Source organism: Nelusetta ayraudi, unplaced genomic scaffold (genome assembly GCF_046127955.1).
Source record: "Nelusetta ayraudi isolate G7.1 ecotype Tasmania unplaced genomic scaffold, CSIRO-AGI_Nayr_v1 ptg000048l, whole genome shotgun sequence".
Taxonomy (NCBI): domain Eukaryota; kingdom Metazoa; phylum Chordata; class Actinopteri; order Tetraodontiformes; family Monacanthidae; genus Nelusetta; species Nelusetta ayraudi.
Genome location: NW_027466098.1, coordinates 2,925,773 through 2,952,500, shown reverse-complemented (window position 1 = coordinate 2,952,500; position 26,728 = coordinate 2,925,773). Strand labels below are relative to the sequence as shown.

At 44.4% G+C, this 26,728-nt stretch overlaps 1 protein-coding gene across 1 annotated transcript in view; it reads right to left on the bottom strand.

Moving 5' to 3' along the window:
• LOC142895003 (ribonuclease inhibitor-like) overlaps positions 1 to 24,814 on the bottom strand; it is a 31,548-nt gene extending 6,734 nt beyond the window's left edge. The window contains exons 1-2 of the mRNA XM_076035729.1: positions 24,797 to 24,814; positions 23,830 to 24,089 (exon numbers count right to left, since the gene is read on the bottom strand). Coding sequence (XP_075891844.1) covers positions 23,830 to 24,089; positions 24,797 to 24,814 — 278 coding nt within the window. The remainder of the gene's footprint in view (positions 1 to 23,829; positions 24,090 to 24,796) is intronic.
• Positions 24,815 to 26,728: the final 1,914 nt, after the last annotated feature.

The window sequence follows — 26,728 nt, the reverse complement described above, 5'->3', positions numbered from 1 at the left end:
AATCTGGGCATTGCGGGTGATTCATAAATATGTAATTTCTTATTAATTAGCCCATAAGTGTTGTACACCAGTGTGACACCAAATGCTTGTTGCTGACAGCAGTGAAGAAATGACACTCTAGTGGTTCTGCACATTAGTATAAATAGAGTGATTCTCTATCATTACATCACAGGACGGCGGCACTCTGACAGATTCCATGAACCTGGACACTGATGATCCAGACTCCGGTCCAGATGAGCCAACAGGCCACAGTGGAAACGGGTCAGAGCATGGACTGGCTGCTGAAAGGATCCAGGTAGGTGGCGCTGTCATCCCAAGTTGTGTGGTGTGGAGGATCAGGGCCAAAGTTCCAGATGCTCACAGATGTGACTGTGGATTCAGGAGGAGTGTTTGAAGGCTGGACTCCCAACAGTGATTGGCTGCTGAGGACCTCTCAATCACAATCAGGTTTTTTAGTGGCTGTGAGATTGAAAGTGAGATTGCATTGTCCAGGTAGGAGGACAGCAGTCAGCCATGTTTCACCTCCAGTCAACACGCAGTGGTTCACATGAAGGTCCAAGAGGCCTACAGACCTACACTGAGTCTGGAAGTGGCAGTACAGTTGGATCATTGTCTTTGTTGTGTTGTTTGGTCATTGTGATCCAATGTAATGTGAGAGAAGGACGAGTGCAGTTATATTGGAGTGAGTTATTTAGAGTGTAATAGAAGTTATAATGCAGAGTCTGTTTTTATGAAATGTTCTATCACCTGGCAACCATCCATCCATCCATCCATCCATCCATCCATCTTCTACTGCCGTATCTGGAGTCAGGTCTCGGGGGCAGCAGCCTCAGCAGAGACCCCCAGACTTCCCTGGACCCAGTCACCTCCTCCAGCTCCTCCAGTGGGACCCCAAGGCTTCCCAGTCCAGCCCAGAGACCTGGTCCCTCCAGCAGGGTCTCCTCCTGGTGGGACATGCCTGGAACACCTCCCAGGGAGGCGTCCCAAACAAGACCCGAGATGCTGGAACTCCTCCCTCTGAGGCAGGGCCTCCCCACCGACCCAGAGAGGGCAAACCACCTCATATCTTGCATTGATTTATCTGTTGGTGATTAATTATAATGTATCATTTATTTTATTTAAATTATATTTGAACTGAATTGGATTTGTTTGTAAAAGTGAGATTTATTTTCATTGATTCATGTGGTTTATGTTGAGACCTAGTGGAGAAGTGGGTATGGCCTACAGAAGGTTTGAGTACACAAGTTATTCAGATATGGAGAATCCCCATGGCAGGACTTCAGGAGATATATAATCAAAGTGTTAAAGCAGCAGAAATGAAACGTCAGTTGAGGTCAAGGTCACACAGGTTGTGATGGCTTTTATTGTCAGAATATTGAATCATTGAAATATAATGTTTGGGCTCGTAACAAAGTTAGGATGATATAACATAATCACATAAAATAAATGATCTGGTTTCCTTCTGATTCATTGACGTCCTTCTGAAATCTCCACACAAACATCTGGCAAGCATCAAAACCATGAATTATTTTGAGGGAAACTTCTTTTGTCTTACTTATGATTCAATAATGATTTGAGTTCCCATCACAGGTGTTGTGAATCACTTTATCTTTTCCACATGATTTCCTCATTCAAGATCATGAAGCAGAAATAAAGTCTCTTGAAAAGTATTTTTCACCTCCAAAATGAAGATGTTATAGAAGTCTGAAGTGAGAGCAGAGCAGTGTGTTGTTGATGTGTGGAACCTTCATGCTGAGATGTTCCAGCCGTGGATGATGAGAGCAGAAGCAGTGGTTGTGTTGCTGCTGCCTTCACTGAGCAGCTGCTCCAAGTCCTGCTTCTTCCACTGAGGATTCAGCTCCACCAGTGGCTTCTGGGACGTCTCTCCCAGTAACCACAGCAGCTTGTAGGGAGAAGCAGTCCGCCAGCCACCAGGCTGCACTGGGGTCAAAGGTCGTGACACACCCACACAGTGTTGGTGCGTGCAGCTTGCTGTTTGGCTCCACTGGTTGTAGTTCTGTCAGCCACCACTAGATGGAGCGCTCCTCTTCACTCTCCTCATCCTCACCACCACCTGCAAAGATAAGAAGAGACAGCAGGAGTCAGGACTCACGGTCCTTGAACGCATCATCACAGAGACGTTGACTGTTGATGAAGATGATGGAGTGACTGGTGAGAAGAAGCAGACTCTCAGTCACATGTCTAGTGTGGAACATCAGAAGGTCATGTGACCATGGAGTGTAGGACTGATACTGAGGCCTGATGAAGATGAACTGATCAATAATTGGGTGGTGAACTGAGAGAAGAAGCAGTTTGGCAGCAGATGTTGGATGAATGAGGAGCAGCTGGACGTCACCATCCTCCTCTCACACTGTGACTGGGAACACTGGACCTCTGCTGTGGGATCAACTGGCTTTGGTGCTGGAACCATCATCCAATGGTTCCAAACCAGTACTGACCTCAAACTCTGCAGTTGATGGTCACTGCTGTAGACAAGATCCATCAGTGGCTCCTTCACTGATGACTCCTTCAGGGGGTTCATATTCAGGTCCAGCTCTCTGAGGTGGGAGGGGTTGGACTTCAGAGCTGAGAGCAGCCAATCACAGCTGAGCTCTGACAAACTGCAGTCAATCAACCTGAATAGAGAATAAATGAATGAGAGTTTATAATGTCGGAGCGTTTTTCCAGGGTGTCATCACTCTGAAAATCAAAATGAAACGTCGACTTCAGAATCTGACACTACAGAAAATGTCACCTTGAAATTAAATCCTCTGTCCAAAACTAATGTGTGTTGAAATGATGTTTGGTCACATGACCACTGATGACCTGTTTTTCCTTTTTTTTTTTACTTCAAACATGAACAGAATGAAGTTTTCATATTCTGGATGTCATTTTGATATGAATCAACCTTCAGTTCAATGTTTATTCAACATGTGTGATGAACTGTGTTTGGTGCTGAAACCATCATCCACTGGTTCCAAACCAGTACTGACCTCAGAGTTTACAGTTTACAGTCTGGACTCTGCAGAAAACCACTCAGCTCCTTCACTGATGAATCCTGCAGCTGGTTCCTACTCAGGTCCAGGAGTCTGAGGTGGGAGGGGTTGGACTTCAGAGCTGAGAGCAGCCAATCACAGCCGAGCTTTGACAACCTGCAATACTCCAACCTGAATAGAGAATAAATGATGGAGAGTTTATAATGATGGATGAGTTTTTCCAGGGTGTCATCACTCTGAAAATCAAAGTGAAATCGACTTCAGAATCTGACACTACAGAATAAAATGGGAGAGGGAGGGCGAGCGAATGAGTGCTGCACTGTGGAGTCCATTACTGGCTCTTGATGATGTTGCTGTCTGGGCCTCCTTGCACCAAAGTAGGATTGCGTCATCCAAGATGAGTCACTAAGCCTTCAGCGTTCAACCAATCCACAACATGTGTGTCCAGGCTTCATGGGTCGCACTAAAAGCCATCCAGGATGAGAAGACACGGATCCATCAAGCCAGGTGAAAGCTATCCTGGATCAGTGCGCAATGCTCACGGCTTCATTCCATAGACCCCCGTTATGGAGCTGGGATTGACGGATTGGCCATCTTTGACCTCCTCAGAAGCCTCCATGAGGATTTGCGCCTGGGACGGGGATTCAGACTCTCTACCGTCCAGTGTCACAACAACAACCTCATGTTACTCTTTGATGTGTCTTCATGTTTCTATAATAATAATAATAATAACAATAAACTTTATTTATATAGCACTGCTCATACACAACATGTGCAACCCACAGTGCTTAACAAAATAAAACAAAACAAAACAAAGAAAGGTAATAATAATGATAAGAAGAACAACAATCATAATAATAACAATGAGAAAAAATAAAAAGCTCCACTGCCCCTCCCCCCACCCCATACGGACCCACCCCTCCCCACCAACGCACACAGACAAACGCCCACCCCCATATTCACACAGACATTAGATAACACGGCTTGGCACTGAAGAATCTGATGAGGAAAGGCCACTATGGGGAGCCGTCCACACAAGGGGGCACCATGGCCTGCAGCGCCCCTATGGGCAGACCAGGCGTAGCTCCCACCGTGAAGGGCCCCCCATGAGGAAACACTGGCACTAAAAGTATAAAAGGGAGAATAATCATAATGAGAAATAAACCAAATACATAAAAATAAAGTGTGAAACAGTGGCATAAAAATGGGTAACCATTATAAAAGTATAAAAATCAATTGAAGGTAATAAAAGGCATAAAAATAGTAAAACGGCATAAAATTAGTGGAGTAAGAGAGAGAAGAGTAAAAGAAGTCAGTTAAACGGCAGGTTAAAAAGGTACGTCTTGAGCCTCCCCTTAAAAATATCAACAGTCTCTGCGGCCCTGAGGCTCTCTGGCAGGCTGTTCCACCGAGTAGGGCCGTAATGGCTGAAAGCAGCCTCACCATGGGTTTTTTTTTGACTCGGGGAACAGTTAACAGGCCAGTGCCAGAAGACCTAGGATATGATGAAAGCAGGTCAGTTAGATAAGATGGGCCAAGACCGTTGAGACATTTAAAAACTAATAAGAGAACCTTAAAATCAATCCTGAAGCGGACGGGGAGCCAAAGCAGTGACTTTAAAAGCGGTGTAATGTGTTCCCTTCCTCTGGTCCTAGTCAGCACACGTGCGACTGAGTTTTGTAGTATTTGTAGACTGTAAACACTCTTTTTGGGAAGACCAGAGAGCAGGGCATTGCAATAATCTAGTCTACAAGAAATAAAAGCATGCATTAGCACCTCCGTGTTGGCCTGAGAGAGGAACGGGCGGATTCTGGCTATTTTCTTTAGATGATAAAAACCTATCTTTGTAATATTTTTTATATGTGGAACAAAGGTGAGCTCAGAATCAAAAACAACGCCCAGATTCTTTACAAATTGCGAGGGTTTAAAATCCCAACGTTTTGGTAAAAGTTCCTCTCTCTGGCCTTCAGGACCAATAACTAAAACCTCAGTTTTGTCCTGGTTAAGCTGTAGGAAATTCTCTGCCATCCATGATTTGATATCTAAAATACAGTTTAAAAGGGCATCAATTGGCGCTGTGTCATCAGGAGACACGGCAATGTACATTTGTGTATCATCAGCATAGCTGTGGAAGCTGATGCCGTGTTTCCTTACGACGTCCCCCAAGGGAAGCATGTACAGATTAAAAAGAACCGGACCTAAAATTGACCCTTGGGGCACCCCACATCTAATTTCATGCATTCTGGAGGAGCACGTATCCATACTTACAAAGAAACATCGATCTGTGAGATAAGAACGAAACCAGTTAAAAACAGTACCTGACAGGCCCACCAGGTTTCTGAGTCTATTTAATAAAATATGGTGATCTACTGTATCAAAAGCAGTGCTTTGATCCAGTAGCACCAAGACTGTCAGCTTCTGAGAGTCTGCGTTACACCTGAAATCATTGACGATCTTTAAAAGGGCTGTCTCAGTACTGTGGTTCTTTCTAAAACCAGATTGATAATTCTCTAAAATATTGTTTGTATTTAAAAAGTAATTTACTTGGTTAAAAAACAGTTTTTCTAAAATCTTACTTAAAAATGGTAAATTGGATACAGGTCGGTAGTTATTAAAAATGTTTGGATCCAAGTTGCTCCTCTTCAAAAGGGGCCTCACCACCGCCCTTCTAGAGGCAGCAGGGAAAACACCCGTCTGAAGAGAGCAATTGACAATATATAAAATCTGCTCCTCAAAGAACCCATAAAGTGACTTTAAGAGTGACGTGGGAATTGGGTCTAAAAGGCAGGCTGTGGGCTTTACTTGGGAGAAAACTCGACCAAGTGTCCTTGCATCAACTAGAGCAAAACTCTCCAGTGTTTCCTCAGATAAAAGTGGTTGTCCAGATGTGTAGAAAAATTGATTTTGATTAATTAAAATACTGGACCTAATGACATCAATTTTACTTACAAAGTGGTCTGCAAAATCCTCACAGAGGGCATCTGTTGGTGTCTGTACGTCCTGATTAAAATTTGTATTGGTTAAAAGATTGAAGGTAGAGAAAAGAAATCAAGGGTTTTTGCTATTGTTTGTGATGAGGTTGGAGAAATGGGTTATTCTTGCCTGTTTGACAGTTTTATTGTAAGATTTGAGTAGATGACGAAATGTTTCATAATGGACAGTGTTACGAGAGTTAACCACTAGATGGCAGCCAAGTTCCATGCAATATGCAGAGACATCTAGTGCGAGTTGATGACGTTGGCTTCCGGGTGTTTTACCTGATGAGCACTGTTCTAACCATAGATATATACAGAAGGCGAGATGTCTTATCTGCGCTGCTGGCCAATGGAATCGAACGTCCGCACTGGCGGCCATCTTGCCACAGTCACCTCGCTCCGCCCCTCTCACTCATAACTATGTATTCTTATTGTGCATGTTCTTTTAAATAGCCCTAAATTGCTCTATTTTCAACCGAATTTCGAGCAGTTTGGTTTGTTACAAAGGTTATAAGCATAGTTATGATACTGCATACTTATTAATGATTTATAACGATAGGCTTTCATGTGAAAATAGCAAAAACACGCACACACCCATATTTAATAAAAACATATATGCTAAACGCTAAACTAAACAAACCAGCACTAAATCGTAACATTAATCAAACAGCTCCAACAATATCTTACAGATGAAATGTGATCCTACAAGCTTTTGTTTGTGGACAGCGACGATTGCTGCAACCATAAGCGGCACAGAAGTTCGGCATTTTTTCAGTCACCGATTTCCTGTAGAAACCATAATGCATGATGCTGTAGCAAAGCAATCCAATTGTAAATCATTTGCGAATTAAGTTAAATGATATAGAAAAAAAGCTATTCTGTCTCTCCATATGTCAAATTGCTTGTTTTATTTACACCTACCAATCCTAATCCCTTTTATCACAACAAGAAAAAAGACGGCCTGTAATCTCAGGTTGTCACCGTTCGACTCTGAATCAAACAGGTGGGGGATGAGATATCAGCAGCTCTAGTTCATTGATCACCGCGTCTCTGCTGCATGAACTGATGAGACTGCGTTCATGCAGCAGCAACGTTATAGGAAACGCACCTCAGCGAATAACTACAACCGACACCACAAATATTGTATGTGAACAAAATAATAGTTTGTCCTGAAATAGCTGTTGGCTAAACTTAACTGAAGAAATGAAAATCTTAGTGGTCTCAGTCGTATTAACTTGTGCAGATAGGCTGCCATAGCACCATTATGGGTTTTTTTTCTAATAGAAAGCTGCACTCTCAACATGTTCAACCATCCAGAATTATTGCTACGTTATGAACGTTTGTAAGAAAGCAAACCGTGTGCAAAGCCATCAAGTTTTCAGCGAGATCAGAGTGTTAATGTTTGTTCAGATCACTCAGGTTCCCTCACATTCACTACATCAGACCGTGACTGCCTGACTGTGGAAAGATGGCGGCCAGTGCGGACGTTGGATTCTGCGCCGTGAGACATCTAGCCTTCTGTATATATCTATGGTTATAACTAGCGGCCATACAATAAAAGTAGCGTATCTACAAAGATTGCATGACTGTATAAAAGAAAGAACGAAACATGGTGTCAGAAGCGGAAACTTAACGCCGCGGCTGAAGACAGAACAACAAGGCGCTATAAAGGCTGGACGTTTTTTCAATGGAGCTAAACTGCTAAGCTAATACCTGACGAACCATGGCTTTTTCGATTCCTGTACCAGACGCAATGGACATGAAGGGCGACGTATATAACAACTGGACATTCTTTAGAGCACAATGGGAAAACTATGAGATAACAACGGAACTGGACAAAAAAGAAGCAAAAGTAAGAGTAGCCACCCTGCTTACAGTAATGGGCAAAGAATGTCACATAATACAAAGACATCTTCACATGTCAGCGGAGGACAGAGACAATCCACAGAAGAATCTGGATGCACTACAAAAACACTTTGAACCTTCCAGAAATGTAATCTACGAGTGCTACGTATTTAACACTGCACAGCAGAGTCAACATGAGTCAACAGAGCAATATGTTGCAAACCTGAGAAAGCTAGCAGACAAATGTGAATTTGGTCCCCTGCGAGATGAATTGATCCGTGACAGATTAGTGCTTGTGACTAAAAATGCAAGTACACAAGCACTCATGTTACGTGAATCAGAACTCACACTTGCCAAAGCAATAGACATGTTTAGAGTCAGCGAACTAGCACAAATTCAAAATAAGATAATAACTGGTGTGGAACAGGAGAATGTACACTTTGCACATGACAAACGCTCAGAGATGCGCCCCTCATTTGCACCTCAGCATAATTACAAAGAGCATATGGGACATGCAAACAAAGATAAACGCCCAAATAATAACCTCTGTCGTTACTGTGGAGCAGTGCATGACAGAATGAAATGCCCTGCATTTGGCGTCATCTGCAAAGCCTGTGGAAAGAAAAACCACTTGCCACTGCAAGAGTGTGCAAACAAGCCCAGCGCAAGACACGGGTGAACTTTCTTGGAGAAGACAGAGTAGAGGAGGAAGAAGAAATGGAAGAGGTGTGGTTCCTATCAAACATAAACGCTATGGAACAGGGAAACGAGAAATGGCTTGTCAACCTCAAAGTAACACCGTACATGACTGAACCAGTATCATATGACCCTAGCCATACAATCACATGTCAATTGGACACAGGAGCCACAACCAACGCCATAAGCTTCAGAGATCTACAGCTCATCACACAAGATGGTAATCCAGACATACCAGCCAGCAAAGCCACCATTAAACTGTATGATGGGTCACAAGTGAAACTAGCTGGGTTGTGTCACCTCAAAGCTGACCATGATGGACAAACACACGACCTGAAATTTCAAGTTATACACACGTCACAAATGCCTCTGCTTTCTGCAAAAACATGCAAAAGACTCAACTTGCTATTTCATACACCACACAGATATGTCATCTACAGCGGTCTCACGCAGCACAACAGGGACAGATATGCATTTCACAACCACCACAGAGGACATCATCTCAAAATACAACAACGTGTTTGAAGGCCTTGGCTGTCTTCCTGGTGAACTACACCTCGAGGTGGACCCCGACATTAGGCCTGTGCATCAGGTGCCACGACGAATTCCCATTCCGCTCAAACACAAAGTCACTGAAGCCATACGATCCATGGAGAAGAATGGCATCATCAAAAGAGTCACAGAGCCAACACAATGGATCAGCAACATGGTTGTCATAGAAAAGCCAGGAAAGCTGCGCACCTGCATTGATGCCAGCGCACTCAATAAAGCTCTACGGCGGTCACACTACCAGATGCCAACAATAGAGGAGATACTCCCAGACATTGCAAAAGCAAAAGTATTCTCCGTGCTTGATGCCAAAGATGGCTACTGGCAAGTCAAACTTGAAGAAGAGAGCAGTTATCTGACCACCTTTTGGACCCCGCTTGGCAGATTCGGGTGGCTAAGGATGCCTTTCGGCATAAAACCAGCTGCAGAAGAATATCAACGCAGGCAACATGAGGTGTTGCAAGGCCTGACCGGTGTAAGTGTCATTGCAGACGACATTCTTCTCTACGGCTGTGGAGACACTTCAGAAGAGGCACTAACTGACCATGACAGAAACCTGACTGCCTTGCTGCAGAGGGCCAGGGAGGTCAATCTAAAGCTCAATAAAAAGAAGCTGAAACTAAAACTATCCAGTGTCCAATACATGGGACATCTTCTCACCACAGAGGGCCTTCGCCCTGACCCAGAGAAGGTGGCAGCGTTTCAACACATGCAAACACCCACTGATGTTAAATCGCTACAGAGATTCCTGGGGTTTGTAAATTATCTTGCCAAATTTCTTCCTCATCTCTCAGATGTGTGCGAGCCTCTCCAACGCCTGACAGATAAGGACGTGGAGTGGACATGGCTATCACAACATGAATCTGCCGTTGACACTGTGAAGCAATTAATCACATGCCACCCAGTACTCAAGTACTACAACCTGCAGGAAGAAGTCACACTACAGTGTGACGCCAGCGAGACAGGCCTAGGTGCAGCTCTTCTTCAGAGTGGGCAACCTGTTGCATTCGCCGACTGAACAGAGATATGCGCAAAGGTGGTGTACAAGCAAGGGAAGGATCTTCATGTGGCAGATTTTCTGTCGAGGACTTAACAGCCAAACACACAGCATGCCCACATGCAAACACCTGCCACCATCTATGCCATGGGCCTCACCACCGAAGACCTACAACGAGTCGACCACCTCGCAGACACGAATATTTCAACAGCTACACTGGAGTCCATTAGAACTGCCACAATCAAAGATCCACTATGTTGTGCACTGCAGACTTACATATTGAAAGGGTGGCCCACAGCTACACAAGCAGTAGCTCCAGAACTGCGACCTTTCTACTACTCTGACTACTGGGAACTAGATGAACTTTCAGACACAACTAGTGATGTTCTCTCTGACACGGGGCTTCGAACCACGCCCCACAACTCGGTAGGGTTTTTTTCTGAAGCACTGCTCCGGAGCTTGCTTCAAATCACGTGACTGATGACATTTGAACCACTTCACTGCTTCATTCAGACTGAATCAGCTGGCTGGTTTGGTTCAGTGGGTGAGGCTTTGAAAGACTGGCAGGTCTCAGTTGAGTTTAAAATGGATGAAACGGCGCAATGCGTTGCCTATCTGGTCGATACCTTTTGGATTGATTTGATCAGCTTTCGTATTGCTTTCAGTTTGCTTTCTTATTGCTCTGCAACGGAACCAACCAGGAAGAGATCTCAAGTCTGGGAGCATTTTGAAATCGTGCCGCCGAACAAGGTCATTTGTTACAAGCGTATTACTCAACTTATTCATACAATAACAAATAAAAGCCCTGAAAATGCTGAGTCAGCTGTGCGCCGGTTAAAATCTGAGTGTGCAGCATTGTTGCGGAATGTACCGCATGAAGAGGAGCCGCCATCTACTTCGAGAGCACAGCCAGAACCAGCTGCATCTTCCCAAGGTCCAAAAATTATAGAATTTGGATCAATAGACTTTATTTGTATTTTTTCATGTACAGACTAAACTTTATCTAATGTTTCATTTTCAGCCATTGACCTGTGGAAGCTGTTGGACCGGGACGCTGAAGAAGCGAGGGCATCCAGCAATGCTACTGCTGATGCCATAGTGGAGGTGCAGTGTTATCACAGGACCCTCTGGTGTACTGGATGACACACAAAGCTGTATACCCAAACCTATACAAGCTAGCAAATGAGTACCTGCCTGGCAACACCAGCATCCTCTTTGCCCTGCGAGAGGGTGTTTTTTGAAAGCTATGTATATATATATATATATATATATATATATATATATATATATATATACATATATATATATATATATATATATATATATATATATACATATATATATATATATATATATATATGTATATACATATATATATATATATATATATATATATATATGTATATACATATATATATATATATATATACACATATTCCCTGGTGGAAGATGACTGGGACAACAATCAAACAGACAGCAGACTCGAGCACATAGTTGGTGACAGGAGGGAAGGGGCTTCAGAACTAGAACGGGCTCCATGTTGACTGATGTGCCAAGTGTCCCCCAATCTGGACATTTAGGCCTCAAGCAGACCAGAACCAGATCCAATATAAACCTCCTGAGAGGTACCGCAAAGACTTTGTTGTTTAAACTTTCTGAAGAAGGAATGTCATCTCTTGTTTATTTCTGTGCCACTTTGTTCATGTGGACTGTTCATTTTTTTCTAATGTTTAGGAGAGTGAACTAGTCATTTCTGTTTAACCTGTAGCCAGCTATTGTTGTTGCTGGCCACGTAACTCTCATCCGGTCACTATTGACCATTTTCAACTGCTTTCTTTCCATATGTTAAAGGAGATATTACGAAAGTTAACCACTAGATGGCAGCCAAGTTCCATGCAATATGCAGAGACATCTGGTGCGAGTTGATGACGTTGGCTTCCGGGTGTTTTACCTGATGAGCACTGTTATAACTTGCGGCCATACAATAAAAGTAGCGTATCTACAAAGATTGCCTGACTGTATAAAAGAAAGAACGAAACAAGGACAGGAGTTGGGGAAAGAACACCTCACCCCATCAACAACCACAGAATCAACGAGGCAAACGTCCCTGTCACTGTCCCGCCACAAGGGGCGAAACGTCAATGAATGGTAGTTCATGGTTGATGACCCTGCAGCTGACCCGTGGGCACCGAAAGAAGTGGGACAGGCAGCAATGCCAAGCAGGAAATGTCTCCTACCTGTACATTTACAGTAAGTGATAAAATAGCTATATTGCATTTATTTGTCAGTGTTTTAAGAGTCCTTTCATTAAAAAGCTAAATACCATGAAGACACATATTTTGTGGAAACACACCCACTCCCACATTCAGGTGGAGGTCCTCCACCCCCGCGAGATGTCCCGGTGTTGAAACTGGACTGAGACTGGACCTCAAGTCCTGTCTGGTCTGTCGGGCCTCCTACTGTGACTCTCACCTCCAGCCTCATCGTGATACTGCTCCCCTACAGAGACACAAGCTGGTGGAACCCAGCCAGCAGCTCCAGGAGAACATCTGTCCTCGTCATGATGAGGTGATGAAGATGTTCTGCCGCACTGATCAGAAGATCATCTGTGCTTTATGCTGTATGGATGAACATAAAGGTCATCAGACAGTGTCAGCAGCAGTACAGAGGCCTGGGAGGCAGAGAGAGCTGGAGGAGACCAGGCAGAAGATCCAGCAGAAGATCCAGCACACAGAGGAAGACCTGAAGGGGGTGGAGTCCATCAACGGCTCTGCTGATAAAGCAGTGAAGGACAGCGAGAAGATCCTCACCCAGATGATCCGTCTGCTGGAGAAAAGACGCTCTGAGGTGCAGCAGCAGGTCAGATCCACACAGGGGGCAGCAGTGAGTGGAGTCAAAGAGCTTGAGAAGAAGCTGGAGCAGGAGATGATGGAGCGGAAGAGGAGAGACGCTGAGCTGGAGAAGATCTCACACACACTGGACCACAGCCAGTTTCTCCACAGGTTCTCCTCACTGCCAGCACTCAGTCCGTCTCCAGACTCCTCCAGCCTGGAGATCCGTCCTCTGAGATACTTTGAGGACGTGGCAGCAGCTGGACCAAGTTGAGAGATGAAATACAGAAAGTTCTGCACAGTGCAACGTCTGTTATTATCTGAGGAGAACAGAAAAGTGACATTCATGGAGGAAGTTCAGTCTTATTGTGATCATCCAGACAGATTCACTGACAAGAAGCAGGTCCTGAGTAGAGAAGGTCTGACTGGACGATGTTACTGGGAGGTTGAGTGGAGAAGGGGGAGGGACTTCTGTGGTTTATTTTAGGGGGTTGGTGTAGCAGTGGCCTACAGGAACATCGGCAGAGCAGGAAGGTCAGAGGAAAGTAGATTTGGATTCAATTGCTGTGTCTCAATTCAGGTTCTGCATCCTTGAAGTGCGCATTTTGAAAGGAAGTTGCGTCATCGCACTGCGCGAAGGCTTGTCCCAATTCCCGAGGCTGTTTAGGACGCTCAAAATGCGCACTCGTAAATACGCACTCGTTTTAGCCGATTCCAAGGATACACCGCTACTATCCTTTGCGTACTTGGGTATCCCATGATGCTTTGCGTGCTGCTGCAAAGCATCGTGGGATCCTGGGAAGTCAGCTGAAATTAGCGGCATGTACTGGTTAAGACACGACATATAAATCTAAATATTGACGTTTCACATAAAGTATCCAGTTTTTAACGTAGAATTTTATTTATTTGAACATTCAACGGCATCGTTAGATGGCAAACCAATGGTTAGCGTGATACTATAGAAACGTCACTTCCGGGGTTGGCCAGCCAGAGGGAACAGCGGTGACGAAACGAGGAAATACGCCGAAGGCTAGACCGTCCCGAGTTCAGACTGAGGACACTCGGCCTCAAGGGTGCAGAACCTGAATTGAGACACAGCAAATGACAAATCCTGGAGTTTATATTGTTACCCAGGTGAATATTGGTTTCGTCACAACAACATGAGTACTCGTGTCTCAGGTCCTCGGTCCTCCAGAGTGGGAGTGTACCTGGACCACAGAGCAGGTCTTCTGTCCTTCTACAGCGTCTCTGGAACCATGGAGCTCCTCCACAGAGTCCAGACCTCCTTCACTCAGCCGCTACGTGTTGGACTTTATGTTCCTTCAGGTTCTTCAGCTGAGTTGATGAAAGTGTGACTGAAGTCGTCAGAGAGACTCTGAGCTGAATTCTCACCTTTGATTCTTCTTCTGGAAACACAGCTGAGGTCTGTTTCCACTCTGGACCTTTCCGCCCTGACCTTTGACCTTTCAACAACTCATCCATCTGATCAACCTTCTGACTGTTGATCCGTTTGTCAACAATCAGATGAATGCATGTAAATATTGTGAGAGAATTTTGTCTTTTGACTCTGCTTGTTGGCTCAATGTGACAACAGTCAATCAATAAGTCATGAAATATACCATCAGTCTATACTGCATAACAATGTCAAGTCAATGATCAAGTGTTGAATTGAAGCAATAAAGCAACAAGACAATCCAGATAAAGTCTCTGCTTGTTGGTAGATTTCTCTTCTGTCAAGATCTTCATGTATTCACCACAGACATTTAGAAAGTCAACACCATGAAGACAAGATCAAAGTTTCAAAAGCACATCAGTCAATGTGGGAAACAGCTGATATTTATCTGACACACACACACACACACACACACACACACACACACACACACACACACACACCACTATTTTACAGAACAAGTAGAGAACGGGTACTTTACTGACTCATAGTCTATTTACTTTATTGCATCTTAACCAATGTTCCCTCTAAGCTGCTTGCTTGCGCAATCGCGCACTACTTGCACATTCTCAGCGCACAAGGAAATCTATGTAGCACATAAAATAAAATTCAACAGAAACGTATTAATTAATAATTTTAGAGCTTTTATTAGGCGGCGCACCGCTACGCCTTCAGAATGATGATTTTTTTTTTTTTCTTCCAGCTGCACCGTATGAGTCCAAAAGGCAGAGAAAGTTTCCAGGCTTTCACAGCCAAGCGGCGAACGCACAACCATCACGCACACACAGCACCACCTGCCGATGAACGGGCACCCGCAACCAGGGTTCTTCCTCCGGCTGCGCTAATGTCCAAGCCCAGTGCACCCGCTTTAAACCCCACCACCACGCGCCAGAAGCTTTTTAAAACATTCAGCAATCAATCAATCAATCAATCAAATTTTATTTATATAGCACCTTTCATACAAAGGCTTGCAACTCAAGGTGCTTAACAGAAATTAAAATCAAATATTAGTGAAGATAAAAGAAAAATAGAGCAAATACCATCCACCCATGTCCTCCCAAATCACATACAGGTTACCACCCCCCCACCCCACACACACACACACACACGCGCACATACAAACACACACAAAACATCCCAGAGAACAGTTTAAAAATAAGTAAGTAAATACATAAAAAATGTCAGTCAATCAGCACAATAAAAATTGAAATGGCAAGGCACTGAGAGACCTGTAGTAGGAAACAGCCACCCACGGGGATCATCCATACCGAGAGGGTCCCTAGAACGATGAGACCCCTCCCAGTGAGCAGGCCCCCTACAAGGAAACACTGGAGCTAAAAACAATACAGGAAAAGGAAGTTAAAAGAATAATAATAGTAACAATAATGAAAATAAATAAAAAATAAAATAAATAATATAAACTAAACTAAATTAAAAAACTATAAGATTGTAAAAAGTAAAAAGATATACAGGAAATAAGATAGTAAAGATAAAAATAAGATAAAATATTCAATAATCCTAAAAGCTTTAAAGCTAAAAAGCAAGACAAGTAAAATACAAATTAAATAAATCACTTAAAAGCCAAACTAAAAAGGTGAGTCTTAAGCCTCCCCTTAAAAACATCAACAGTCTCTGCAGTCCTGATTCCCTCTGGCAGGCTGTTCCAAAGTTTCGGACCGTAGTGGCTGAACGCAGCCTCTCCATGGGTTCTGGTCCGAACACTTGGAACAATTAATAGGCCGGTTCCAGAGGACCTCAAGATCCGCGAGGGCTGATAAGATAAAAGCATATCTGATAAATAAGATGGTCCAAGACCGTTAAGACACTTGAAAACTAATAAAAGCACTTTAAAGTCGATCCTGAATCGCACAGGGAGCCAATGCAGTGATTTTAAAACTGGAGTAATGTGATCCCGCCCCCTGGTCCTCGTAAGCACACGAGCAGCTGAGTTCTGAAGTACCTGTAAGTTACAGATAGTTTTTTTTTGGTAGACCAGAGAGCAGGGCATTGCAGTAGTCTATCCGACAAGAAATAAAAGCATGCATCAGCACCTCTGTGTCTGCCTGGGAGAGAAACGGGCGGACTCTAGCTATGTTCTTAAGATGATAAAAACCCGTCCTTGTGACGTTTTTAATATGCGCAATAAAACTAAGCTCAGAGTCAAAAATGACGCCCAGGTTCTTTACAGATTGTGTTGGTTTAAAATGATGAAGTTTTGGTAAAAGTTTCTCTCTCTTGCCTTCAGGACCAATAACTAAAACCTCTGTTTTGTCCTGGTTGAGCTGTAGGAAGTTCGCTGCCATCCATGACTTAATATCTAAAATACATTTTAAAAGGGTATCAATAGGCCCTGTGTCATCAGGAGACACAGCAATGTAAAGCTGTGTATCATCAGCATAAGAGTGGAAGGTGACGCTGTGTCTCCTGATGACATCCCCAAGGGGAAGCATGTAAAGATTAAAAAGTACTGGACCTAAAATTGACCCTTGGGGAGCCCCACACTTAATTTTATGTTTTCCGGAGGAACATGCATGCAAACTTACGAAGAAATAGCGATCTGTGAGGTAAGAACAAAACCAGTTAAGAACAGCACCAGAGAGGCCCACCAGGTTTCTGAGTCTGTTTAATAAAATGTGGTGATCTACTGTATCGAAGGCAGCGCTTAGATCCAGTAGCACCAGGACTGTGAGTTTATTTGAGTCCGCATTACACCTCATATCATTTAAAATCTTTACGAGGGCTGTCTCGGTGCTGTGGTTCATCCTAAATCCAGACTGATATTTCTCTAAGATGTTGTTTGTACTTAAAAAATAATTTAATTGGTTAAAAGCATTTTTTTCTAAAATCTTACTTAAAAATGGCAAGTTGGATACAGGTCTGTAATTGTCAAGAATAGTTTGGTCTAAATTGCTCTTCTTCAGAAGGGGCCTCACCACTGCCGTTTTAAAGGCAGCAGGGAAGACACCCGTCTGAAGAGAGCAATTTACGATGTATAAAATCTGTTCCTCAAAGAATCCATAAAATGTCTTTAAAAGTGATGTGGGAATTGGATCTAAAAGGCAGGTTGTTGGGTTTACCTGGGAGAAAACTCGACCAAGTGTCCTTGCATCAACCAGGGCAAAACTCTCCAGTGTTTCCTTGGATAGAAATGACAGTCCAGATGTATTAAAAGATACATTCTGATGCGCTAAAAGACTGGACCTGATGCCATCAATTTTACCTCTGAAGTGGCCTGCAAAGTTCTCGCAGAGAGCGTCAGACGGCATCTCTGGGGATTTTTTAAGATTATTATTAGTTAAAAGGTTGAAGGTGGAGAAAAGATACTTTGAATTATTTTTGTTTTCTATGATACGTTTTGAAAAATGGGAGATTCTTGCCTGTTTGATTGTATTATTGTGACATTTTAGTTGTTCACGAAGAACTTCATAATGAACGGTGAGTTTGCTTTTTCTCCACCTTCTCTCTGCACTCCTGCATTGTCTTTTTGATTTTAAAATCTCTGGTTTATGTCTCCACGGGGATAAAAGCTGCTTTGTTTTAACAGTTTTTGTTAAAAGTGGAGCCACAGAGTCTAATGTGGATTTAAGTTTGCTATTAAAATTTTCAACAATAAAATCACAGGGTGCAGGTAAAATTTCAGCAGGAGTGCATTTTAAAACCTCAATAAAATTTGCAGCCACCTCAGAGGTAAGGCAGCGTTTCCTCACTGTTCTCACCGGGGCTTCCTGTTGGTAAAAAAACTGGCGATGTTAAAATACACACAATAATGGTCGGACACGGCCAGATCAACAACAGAGGACAGACCAGTGGACAAGCCATAGGTTATGACTAGGTCCAGGGTGTGTCCCCTGTTGTGAGTAGGCCGTGTGACGTGCTGGTTAAAATTCATGCAGTTTAAAAGGTGTAAAAACTCTCTTGACAGTGGGTCAGAGTTGTTGTCGATGTGCAAGTTAAAATCGCCAGTTATTAAAATTCTATCATAAGTTGTCAGTGTGATTGATAAAAGGTCGGAGAGCTCACTGATAAAAGCAGTTGAGTAATGCGGGGGTCTGTATACATTAATGCAAATAATTGGTGGACTGCTAAAAACAAAAGCATGGTACTCAAATGATGAGTAACTGTTAAAAGAAACTTCCTTTGACATTAAATTGTTTTTAAAAATTGATGCAGTTCCACCTCCTCTCTTACATCCCCTGATAGAAAATAAAAAGCTAAAATTTGGTGGGCAAGCCTCGGTGAGGACAGCTGGAGCCTCTGTGCCAAGCCATATGTCTCTGTTAAAAGCATACCATCTAACTTATTATCTAAAATCAATTCATTTATGATAAAAGATTTGTTTAAAAGGGAGCGCACGTTCAGCACGGCCAGGTTAATGGTCGTGCCAGACGTGCGCGCGTGACCACAGGGAGATAAAATGTGTGGATATAAAAGATTGCTTCTGTTAAAACCAAATTGTCTGTATGTCTCGGGGGAAAGTCTGCCTGTAGCGTGGGTTGTGCGGTTGTGGGTTATGTGTTTGTTGCGTTTATATGGTCGATGATTCATTATTACAGGTATGGGAGCAGGTGTTGGTGGAACAGCAGTAGCAAGCTCAGTCCTATCAGCACTAGGGAAGCGTGCCCTGTGGGAGGCGCTGCAGGAGGCAATGTCCACAGGGTGCTCCGTAGAGGAAGTGGTCGGCACTGAGCAGGGGGTGTGACGCGAAGACAGTCACGCAGGTGTGAGAGACGCTGATTGTATGGTGTAGTGGATGTTTGAGGTTAACGTGCGGCTACCTAATTTGTTTGGGTGAAGTCCATCATGACGGTAAAACGACGGGCGATTCCAGAATAAATAAAAATTGTCAATGAAGTTAAAACCAATGGTGGTGCAGGCGGCGCGGAGCCAGGAATGAAGTTGCAGGAGTCGACTGAACCGCTCTGCTCAGAGGCCAAGTGTCGGGAGAGGACCGCTGATGAAGATTGACATCCCGCAATTCTTCAGGGCCACAAACAGATCGTTAAAGTGACACTTTAGCAGCTCGGATTCCCGACGACGCACATCATTGGCTCCAACGTGCAGGACCAAACGTTTAATGGAGTGTGGGAACGACTGCAACAAGTCCGGGAGTTTGTTTGTAATGTCATTGACGGTGGCTCCTGGAAAACAATGAGTGGTGGCATTGAAGAAACGGACGTTTCTAATTATGGAGCTACCAATGATGGCGGTGGTTGGGGCAAACAGTGGCTGAGGACGAGGGGCCGAGCGCTGGTGCCACAGTGTCACATCATCGGCGGAGGCTGGGGTCCCGCACGACTCTACAAGACCCAGAGCGCCACCAGAACGTTGTCGCGCCCTGAGAGCAGCCTCCTTCACCAACCTGCGCCGAGAGGTGGAGGTTGCGGACCTGGCTGGAGGTTCCAGCGCAGACGACCCAACAGCCCGGGCCGCTGGCAGTGGACCAGTCAGAGAGGAGGCGAGATGGTCATTTTGGAGGGGAGGGAAGTCCTCAACACTCAAGATGTCATATTTGTTGTCCATCTGAAGCTCACAAGGCGGAGCAGGTAACGGACTGGGTCGCGTCCGCCGCCCTCCCAGCACTGTGGACCAGGGCTGTTGGTTGGGAGTGGAGCTGTTAGCTCGGAGCCTCGGATTGGGGCTAAAAGCTGCCCTCGCACTGCCGCTCAGCCATTTAGGCTTAGCCCCCTGCACCAGCCACGTATCCTCCCGGATGGAATTAAGTGGTGGAATTGAAGACGCTAGCCCAGGTGTCGTTGCGGCAGGCGGTTCGTCGGTGCGGAGCTCGGGAGCTAGGGCCGATCCCTCAGCCGGAGCTGAGCCAGTGAGCCCGGGATCTGTGTCCATGGAACCGGGACTGAGCATCGGGATGGTTGAATCCAGATCCGCGAGTCCGACTGAATCGGGACCAGTAGGACCCAGGCTAACAACAGAATCCAGCCTCATCTCTTCATCCCTGATCCAGTAGAGGTTGGAGATACGCTGCTCCAGCTCCGCGATCTTCTGCGATTTGTGGATACAGCTGTCACACTCGTGTGGGGAGGTAAGTGGAGCCATGCGGGGGGCAGGCGGGACAATCTGGAAACCAGAAAAGAAACTCCGGCAGCAACAGTGTAGTGCAAAACGGCGGAGCTCGTAGCTCTTTTACTGGTGTTTATGGCTGTGGGCCGCAGTGGAAAACTTACACGCGCCAAAGAGGAGTCCGCTGCGTTTTGTTGTCTTAGATCAGAGTGGGTTTAGGTCCGGCAAACAGCGAAACTTACCAGCGCGGGCCCATCTCTGGGCCCGTTGAGGTGAAAACGTATCCTGGATAAAACTTTGCCAGGTATCTGCAGATACTCCGGTGTCCAGGAGTGGAACAGAATGTGAGCAACTGTTGGTGCTCTGTTATATTAGTCTCTGGTAAAAACTCTGGATGGTATTTGTGCTCAGTAATTGAGGACGAGCTAAAGCTAAGCATCTGGCAGTGTGAGCAAGAAAAGACGGGAGGAGAGAGAGGAGGGACAGAGGAGAGGTGAGAGGGAGAAGCCATGGCTTCGACTGTGCTTATGCAAACAGATAGAGATAGGTGTATTGAGAAGATACTAAATAATTTGGAGAACGATCACCTTTTAAGAGAAAACAGTCCAGTGGTTCGCTCAGTCAGAGCTCAAGCTCAGGAGCGGCGTGGCTGGCTGGCCGGCTGTGCTGTCGCCTCCTGTGTGACGCGCTGTCACACAGGAGGTTATATGTGTTATATGTGTTTTTTTCTGGTTTTCAGACATGTTGAGATTTTGCTTAGAGTAGCGCCATCTTGTGCTAAGCTACCACAGGACTTTTTAATAACTTTTATTAAAGTATTTAAAATTCTTTGTTCAATTGTGATGACAAATTGCTCCTCTTGAATTCATAACACCAGTGTGCCTGTGCCGGGTCTTGAACCAGCAACCTTGACATTCAAAGCTCTTCCTATGATGCAGTGAGCTACCTGGCAGCTCTTCAAACCTTCTGATGGTTCACTGGTCCTTTGGAAGTCTTGGTTTGCATCCTTCCACTCTGTCTCAACCATGACAGGACACTCATTGACCTCAGTTTCAGCCTCATTCAAGGACTTTGAGGAAAAAAATGTCCCAGAAAAAAAAGACAAACTGCAAATTTCCCCAATGTGGGATTAATAAATGCTTCTTCTTTGGATTTTGCTTGGAAATCCCAGCAAATTCAAGTTTGGGGTTTTTTTGGACATTAGGGGGAAAAAAAAAATCAACATTCTATGTTGTGTATATTTTCTATGTGTGTATTGTATCAGTGAGTGGAAAGAGTCTCTGTGGTCTGGTGAAAGATGACAGGAAGTGACGGAGCAGGAAGTTGACATTGTCTGTTGAAATCCATTTATTTCCTCATCTATATTTTCAGATGCACTGTGTGTTAATGAACCTTCTTCACGTGACTGATCCAGTCTCACATGCCACTGGCCACAGAGACTGATTCTGTCCCAGCAAAAACACAACACACTGTGTTCAGAGTCTGTTGGGTTTTTTTCCAGTTGTTTCAGACATGATGAGATTTCGCTTTCTACCACTCCGTCTCATGCTGAACTGTGATTGGACGGTCGACGTTTAGTGGATTTATTCGGTTCTTTTGACCAAGGAGGCCTGCTGGAGACTGAAAGGAGTAAAAACAACACAAGGAATACATTTGTCAAAAACTTTATTCAGAAAATTCTTCAACCAACCAGGAACAACCAATGAGCTCAGGAGCAACATTAAAAGTGGTGGCACACAACCAGAACCTTTGATCCAAAGTGAAAAGGAGGCTTCATGCTTAGAACCATCTGCTCCGGCCTCCATCTCCAAGTCCTGCTTCTTCCACTGAGGATTCAGCTCCACCAGTGGCTTCTGGGACGTCTCTCCCAGTAACCACAGCAGCTTGTAGGGAGAAGCAGTCCGCCAGCCACCAGGCTCCACTGGGGTCAAAGATCGTGACACGCCCACACACTGTGTGTGTGTGCAGCTTGCTGTTTAGCTCCACTGGTTGTAGTTCTGTCAGCCACCACTAGATGGAGCGCTCCTCTTCACTCTCCTCCTCATCCTCCCTCACCTCCAGCTGTCGAGAGACAGCAGGAGTCAGGACTCACGGTCCTTGAACGCATCATCACAGAGACGCTGACTGTTGATGGAGATGATGGAGTGACTGGTGAGAAGAAGCAGACTCTCAGTCACATGTCAAGTGTGGAACATATGAAAGTCATGTGACCATGGAGTGTTGGACTGATACTGAGGCCTGATGAAGATGAACTGATCAATAATTGGGTGGTGAACTGAGAGAAGAAGCAGTTTGGCAGCAGATGTTGGATGAATGAGGAGCAGCTGGACGTCACCATCCTCCTCTCACACTGTGACTGGGAACACTGGACCTCTGCTGTGGGATCAACTGGCTTTGGTGCTGGAACCATCATCCAATGGTTCCAAACCAGTACTAACCTCACACTCTCCAGTTGATGGTCACTGCTGTAGACAAGATCCATCAGTGGCTCCTTCACTGATGACTCCTTCAGGGGGTTCATATTCAGGTCCAGCTCTCTGAGGTGGGAGGGGTTGGACTTCAGAGCTGAGAGCAGCCAATCACAGCTGAGCTCTGACAAACTGCAGTCAATCAACCTGAATAGAGAATAAATGATGGAGAGTTTATAATGATGGAGAGTTTTTCCAGGGTGTCATCACTCTGAAAATCAAAGTGAAATGTTGACTTCAGAATCTGACACTACAGAAAATGTCATCTTGAAATTAAATCCTCGGTCCAAAACTAATGTGTGTTGAAATGATGTTTGGTCACATGACCACTGATGACCTTTTCTTTTCTTTTTAATTTAGACACTGAATGAAGTTTTCATATTTCTGGATGTCATTTTGATATGAATCAACCTTCAGTTCAATGTTTATTCAACATGTGTGATGAAGTGTGTTTGGTGCTGAAACCATCATCCACTGGTTCCAAACCAGTACTGACCTCACAGTTGATAGTCTCTGCTGTGGACAAGATCCATCAGTGGCTTCACTGATGATTCCTTCAACCCAGGTCCAGCTCTCTGAGGTGGGAGGGGTTGGACTTCAGAGCTGAGAGCAGCCAATCACAGCTGAGCTCTGGCAAACTGCAGCTCCTCAACCTGAATAGAGAATAAATGATGGAGAGTTTATAATGATGGAGAGTTTTTCCAGGGTGTCATCACTCTGAAAATCAAGTGAAATGTCGACTTCAGAATCTGACACTACAGAAAATGTCATCTTGAAATTAAATCCTCGGTCCAAAACTAATGTGTGTTGAAATGATGTTTGGTCACATGACCACTGATGACCTTTTCTTTTCTTTTTAATTTAGACACTGAATGAAGTTTTCATATTTCTGGATGTCATTTTGATATGAATCAACCTTCAGTTCAATGTTTATTCAACATGTGTGATGAACTGTGTTTGGTGCTGAAACCATCATCCACTGGTTCCAAACCAGTACTGACCTCAGAGTCTCCAGTTTACAGTCTGGACTCTGCAGAAAACCACTCAGCACCTTCACTGATGAATTCTGCAGCTGGTTCCCACCCAGGTCCAGGAGTCTGAGGTGGGAGGGGTTGGACTTCAGAGCTGAGAGCAGCCAATCACAGCTGAGCTCTGACAAACTGCAGCAACTCAACCTGAATAGAGAATAAATGATGGAGAGTTTTTCCAGGGTGTCATCACTCTGAAAATCAAAGTGAAATGTCGACTTCAGAATCTGACACTACAGAAACAGAGAGGGAGGGAGAGAGGGTGAGTGAATGAGCGCTGCAATCTGAAATCTGACCACTGGATGGCAGGATTTTACACACTGTGCCTTTAGACCAGTGGTTCTCAAACTTTTCTCTGTCACCCCCCACCTTGGAGGAAGGAAAGTTTTCCCAGACAAAATGTGGCATATTATATATTATATATTTTTTTTCAAATTGACTGAAACAACATAAAAGATGAACATTCCTCTCACCAGCTTTACGTATTTCTGCTGTGCAAATAATGTTTGACCTTTGACACTTTTTGTGACATCAAAACCAACATTCTTTTTTTATCATTAACATTCATTTCACATTCAGTTCACTTTTCTCTTCATTTATGAAATCATTTATGTTGTTCAAATAAACAACTTTAGCAAATCACTCTTTGTGGCATCAAATCCTGAACATTACTTTTTAAACAAGAATACTTTCACTGTTCTGCTGTGCAAAGATCTTTTCTGGCAAAGCACTTTTGTAACATCCAATAAAGAAAATGAACTTTTTATCATCAACATTCCGTCTGTTTTCTATCAAGTTATTCTGTTGTGCAAATAACCATTCATTCACTTCACTAATACAATAACAATGGAGTTGAATATGTAGATAAAATAAGAAATGCAGGTATTTGGCAAGAGTAGTGAGAGTGTGTGAGAGTTACTGTATTAGGGCGTTTACCTACAGGCGCTCTAGGTAACATCTCGGTACGGTACGGGTCGGTATTCAGGCATTTCCACGAGCCCCAGCACGGTCCCAGGGGTTACGATTTTGGTACCTGCCTCCTTGGGGTTCGACGCGAGCAGAGCTGACACCGTATGGGTGACGTAGCAACGTGCAGGGCACTGATTGGGTAAAGGTTTTGACGAAAGCCAAAGGCAGTCTCTCATGAAAGACCAAAACCGCCATTTTTTTAAATGCCCCGTGTGTGGATTTTTACAGTTTCACGTCTTAAAAACTGAAAAGATTATGAAACTGTACCACGGGCGAACGTAGAAATGCAGACGTTTTTGTTCTCTGTGGCCGAAGAAAAAGCTCATAGAGAGCTGGATGGACGGAGCGACACGCAATGAAAAGCCTTCCTGGTTTCGCAGCCGGTGGCCGTCGCTGTACAGCGAAACAGTGTCCGGAGAAACAAAAAAATAAAAATGCCGAGCGACTACCGACGCACCAAGGACTACAACAGTCGGAGTGGAACGAACAGAGAAAATGTTGGAGGTTTGTTCAGCCTAATTCGGATGCGATGGAACACCGCCGCGGTGTCCAACGGGAGTGAGACGGGCTCGACTCGGCCCCCTGGTGGACGACGAGAGAATAGTCGGCCACAACGCTATTTGAAAACATGCTTGAGGACTGTAAATGTGTTTTGTAACATCAAGCAACTTTAGTTTGAAGGCTATTTGCAAAGTAGAGCCGTTGAATCGTGTCGATAAACCGCTAGCCACCACCGCTAACTCCGTGCTCTGCTTGTGTTGTGTTTGCTGGCAGCGAAAGTGGCGATTCTGGCTCGCAAGTTTCCTAAGTTTCACTCCCTATAGCGATTTTTAAACGCTGCTCGCTTGTTAACGCCGGTCGAACAGAGTTGTTGCTGTTTTGTGCTTTGTGTGGACTTAAGTTGTGCGGATATTCTTGTCTAATAATAAACGACTGTGAGACTCAGGTGATCGTTTCAGCGTCTACGTTTTCTCTTCTAGGAAAGTGTTTTGATACAAGTCAACAGTATGAAACAAAATCATTCTAAGACCTACGAAAATGTCTCGCACAAAACAAAACCACGGTTAATACAAAAAGTGAATCCTATGGTTTCCGGGACACGGGAGGCACAAAAAAACCTTTGGTTCGCCTTGCAACCGTGACTCCGCCCACGCTCAGGTACTGGTCAGGCTTATGGAAATACATTTCAACCGAGCTGTCCTGTACCGTGAAAGGCTGGCACTAGCCACACAGGGCTAGTGGGTAAACGACCTTAGCTGTGAAAGTGGGACACCTTGTGATGCCATGAGTTTAATTTTTACAGACAAAGCAAGGCCATTTTGGTTTACTGCTGAATGCTTCTTGTCTTTCTTGGGGGAAACTCTTTGTTTGTGTGTTTGTGTTGAAGGCCTTAGCTCTCTTTGGGATTCTATCATCTTTAGTTTTAAAATTTATCATCAGTGGAGAAGCGACAGGGTTACAGGCTTTCCTTGCTTCTCTACTCAAGAACTCTGTGAAACGTGCAAAATCTGGATAGCTGCCTGATGTGTCGAGTTCATCTACGACAACTCTACTCCACTTTCTCATAATCCATTCTGGCAGTTTTTTGAGCAATTTGTGGTTTTCCTCACGATCATTAAGGATAGCCAGTCCTTGAACGTGTGGAATTGCTTCAGTGCAGCTTCGGAGGAAATCAGAAAACTCTCGTAGTGCTAGTGGGTCATTTGTGCTGATCTTTGGCCATTTCATGAGCTTATAACGGAAAGCCTTTTATATGATGAACGGATTTCCAAGTCCTGTAGAACTTTCCATGCTCCGTTGTATGCGTTCTCTGAATCTCGATAAAAGACAGCTTTGCGCGCCTCTCCGGCAAGATAATTTTTGAGATAAAACATCTTCTCACTCACTGGTAGGGGCTTTTTGT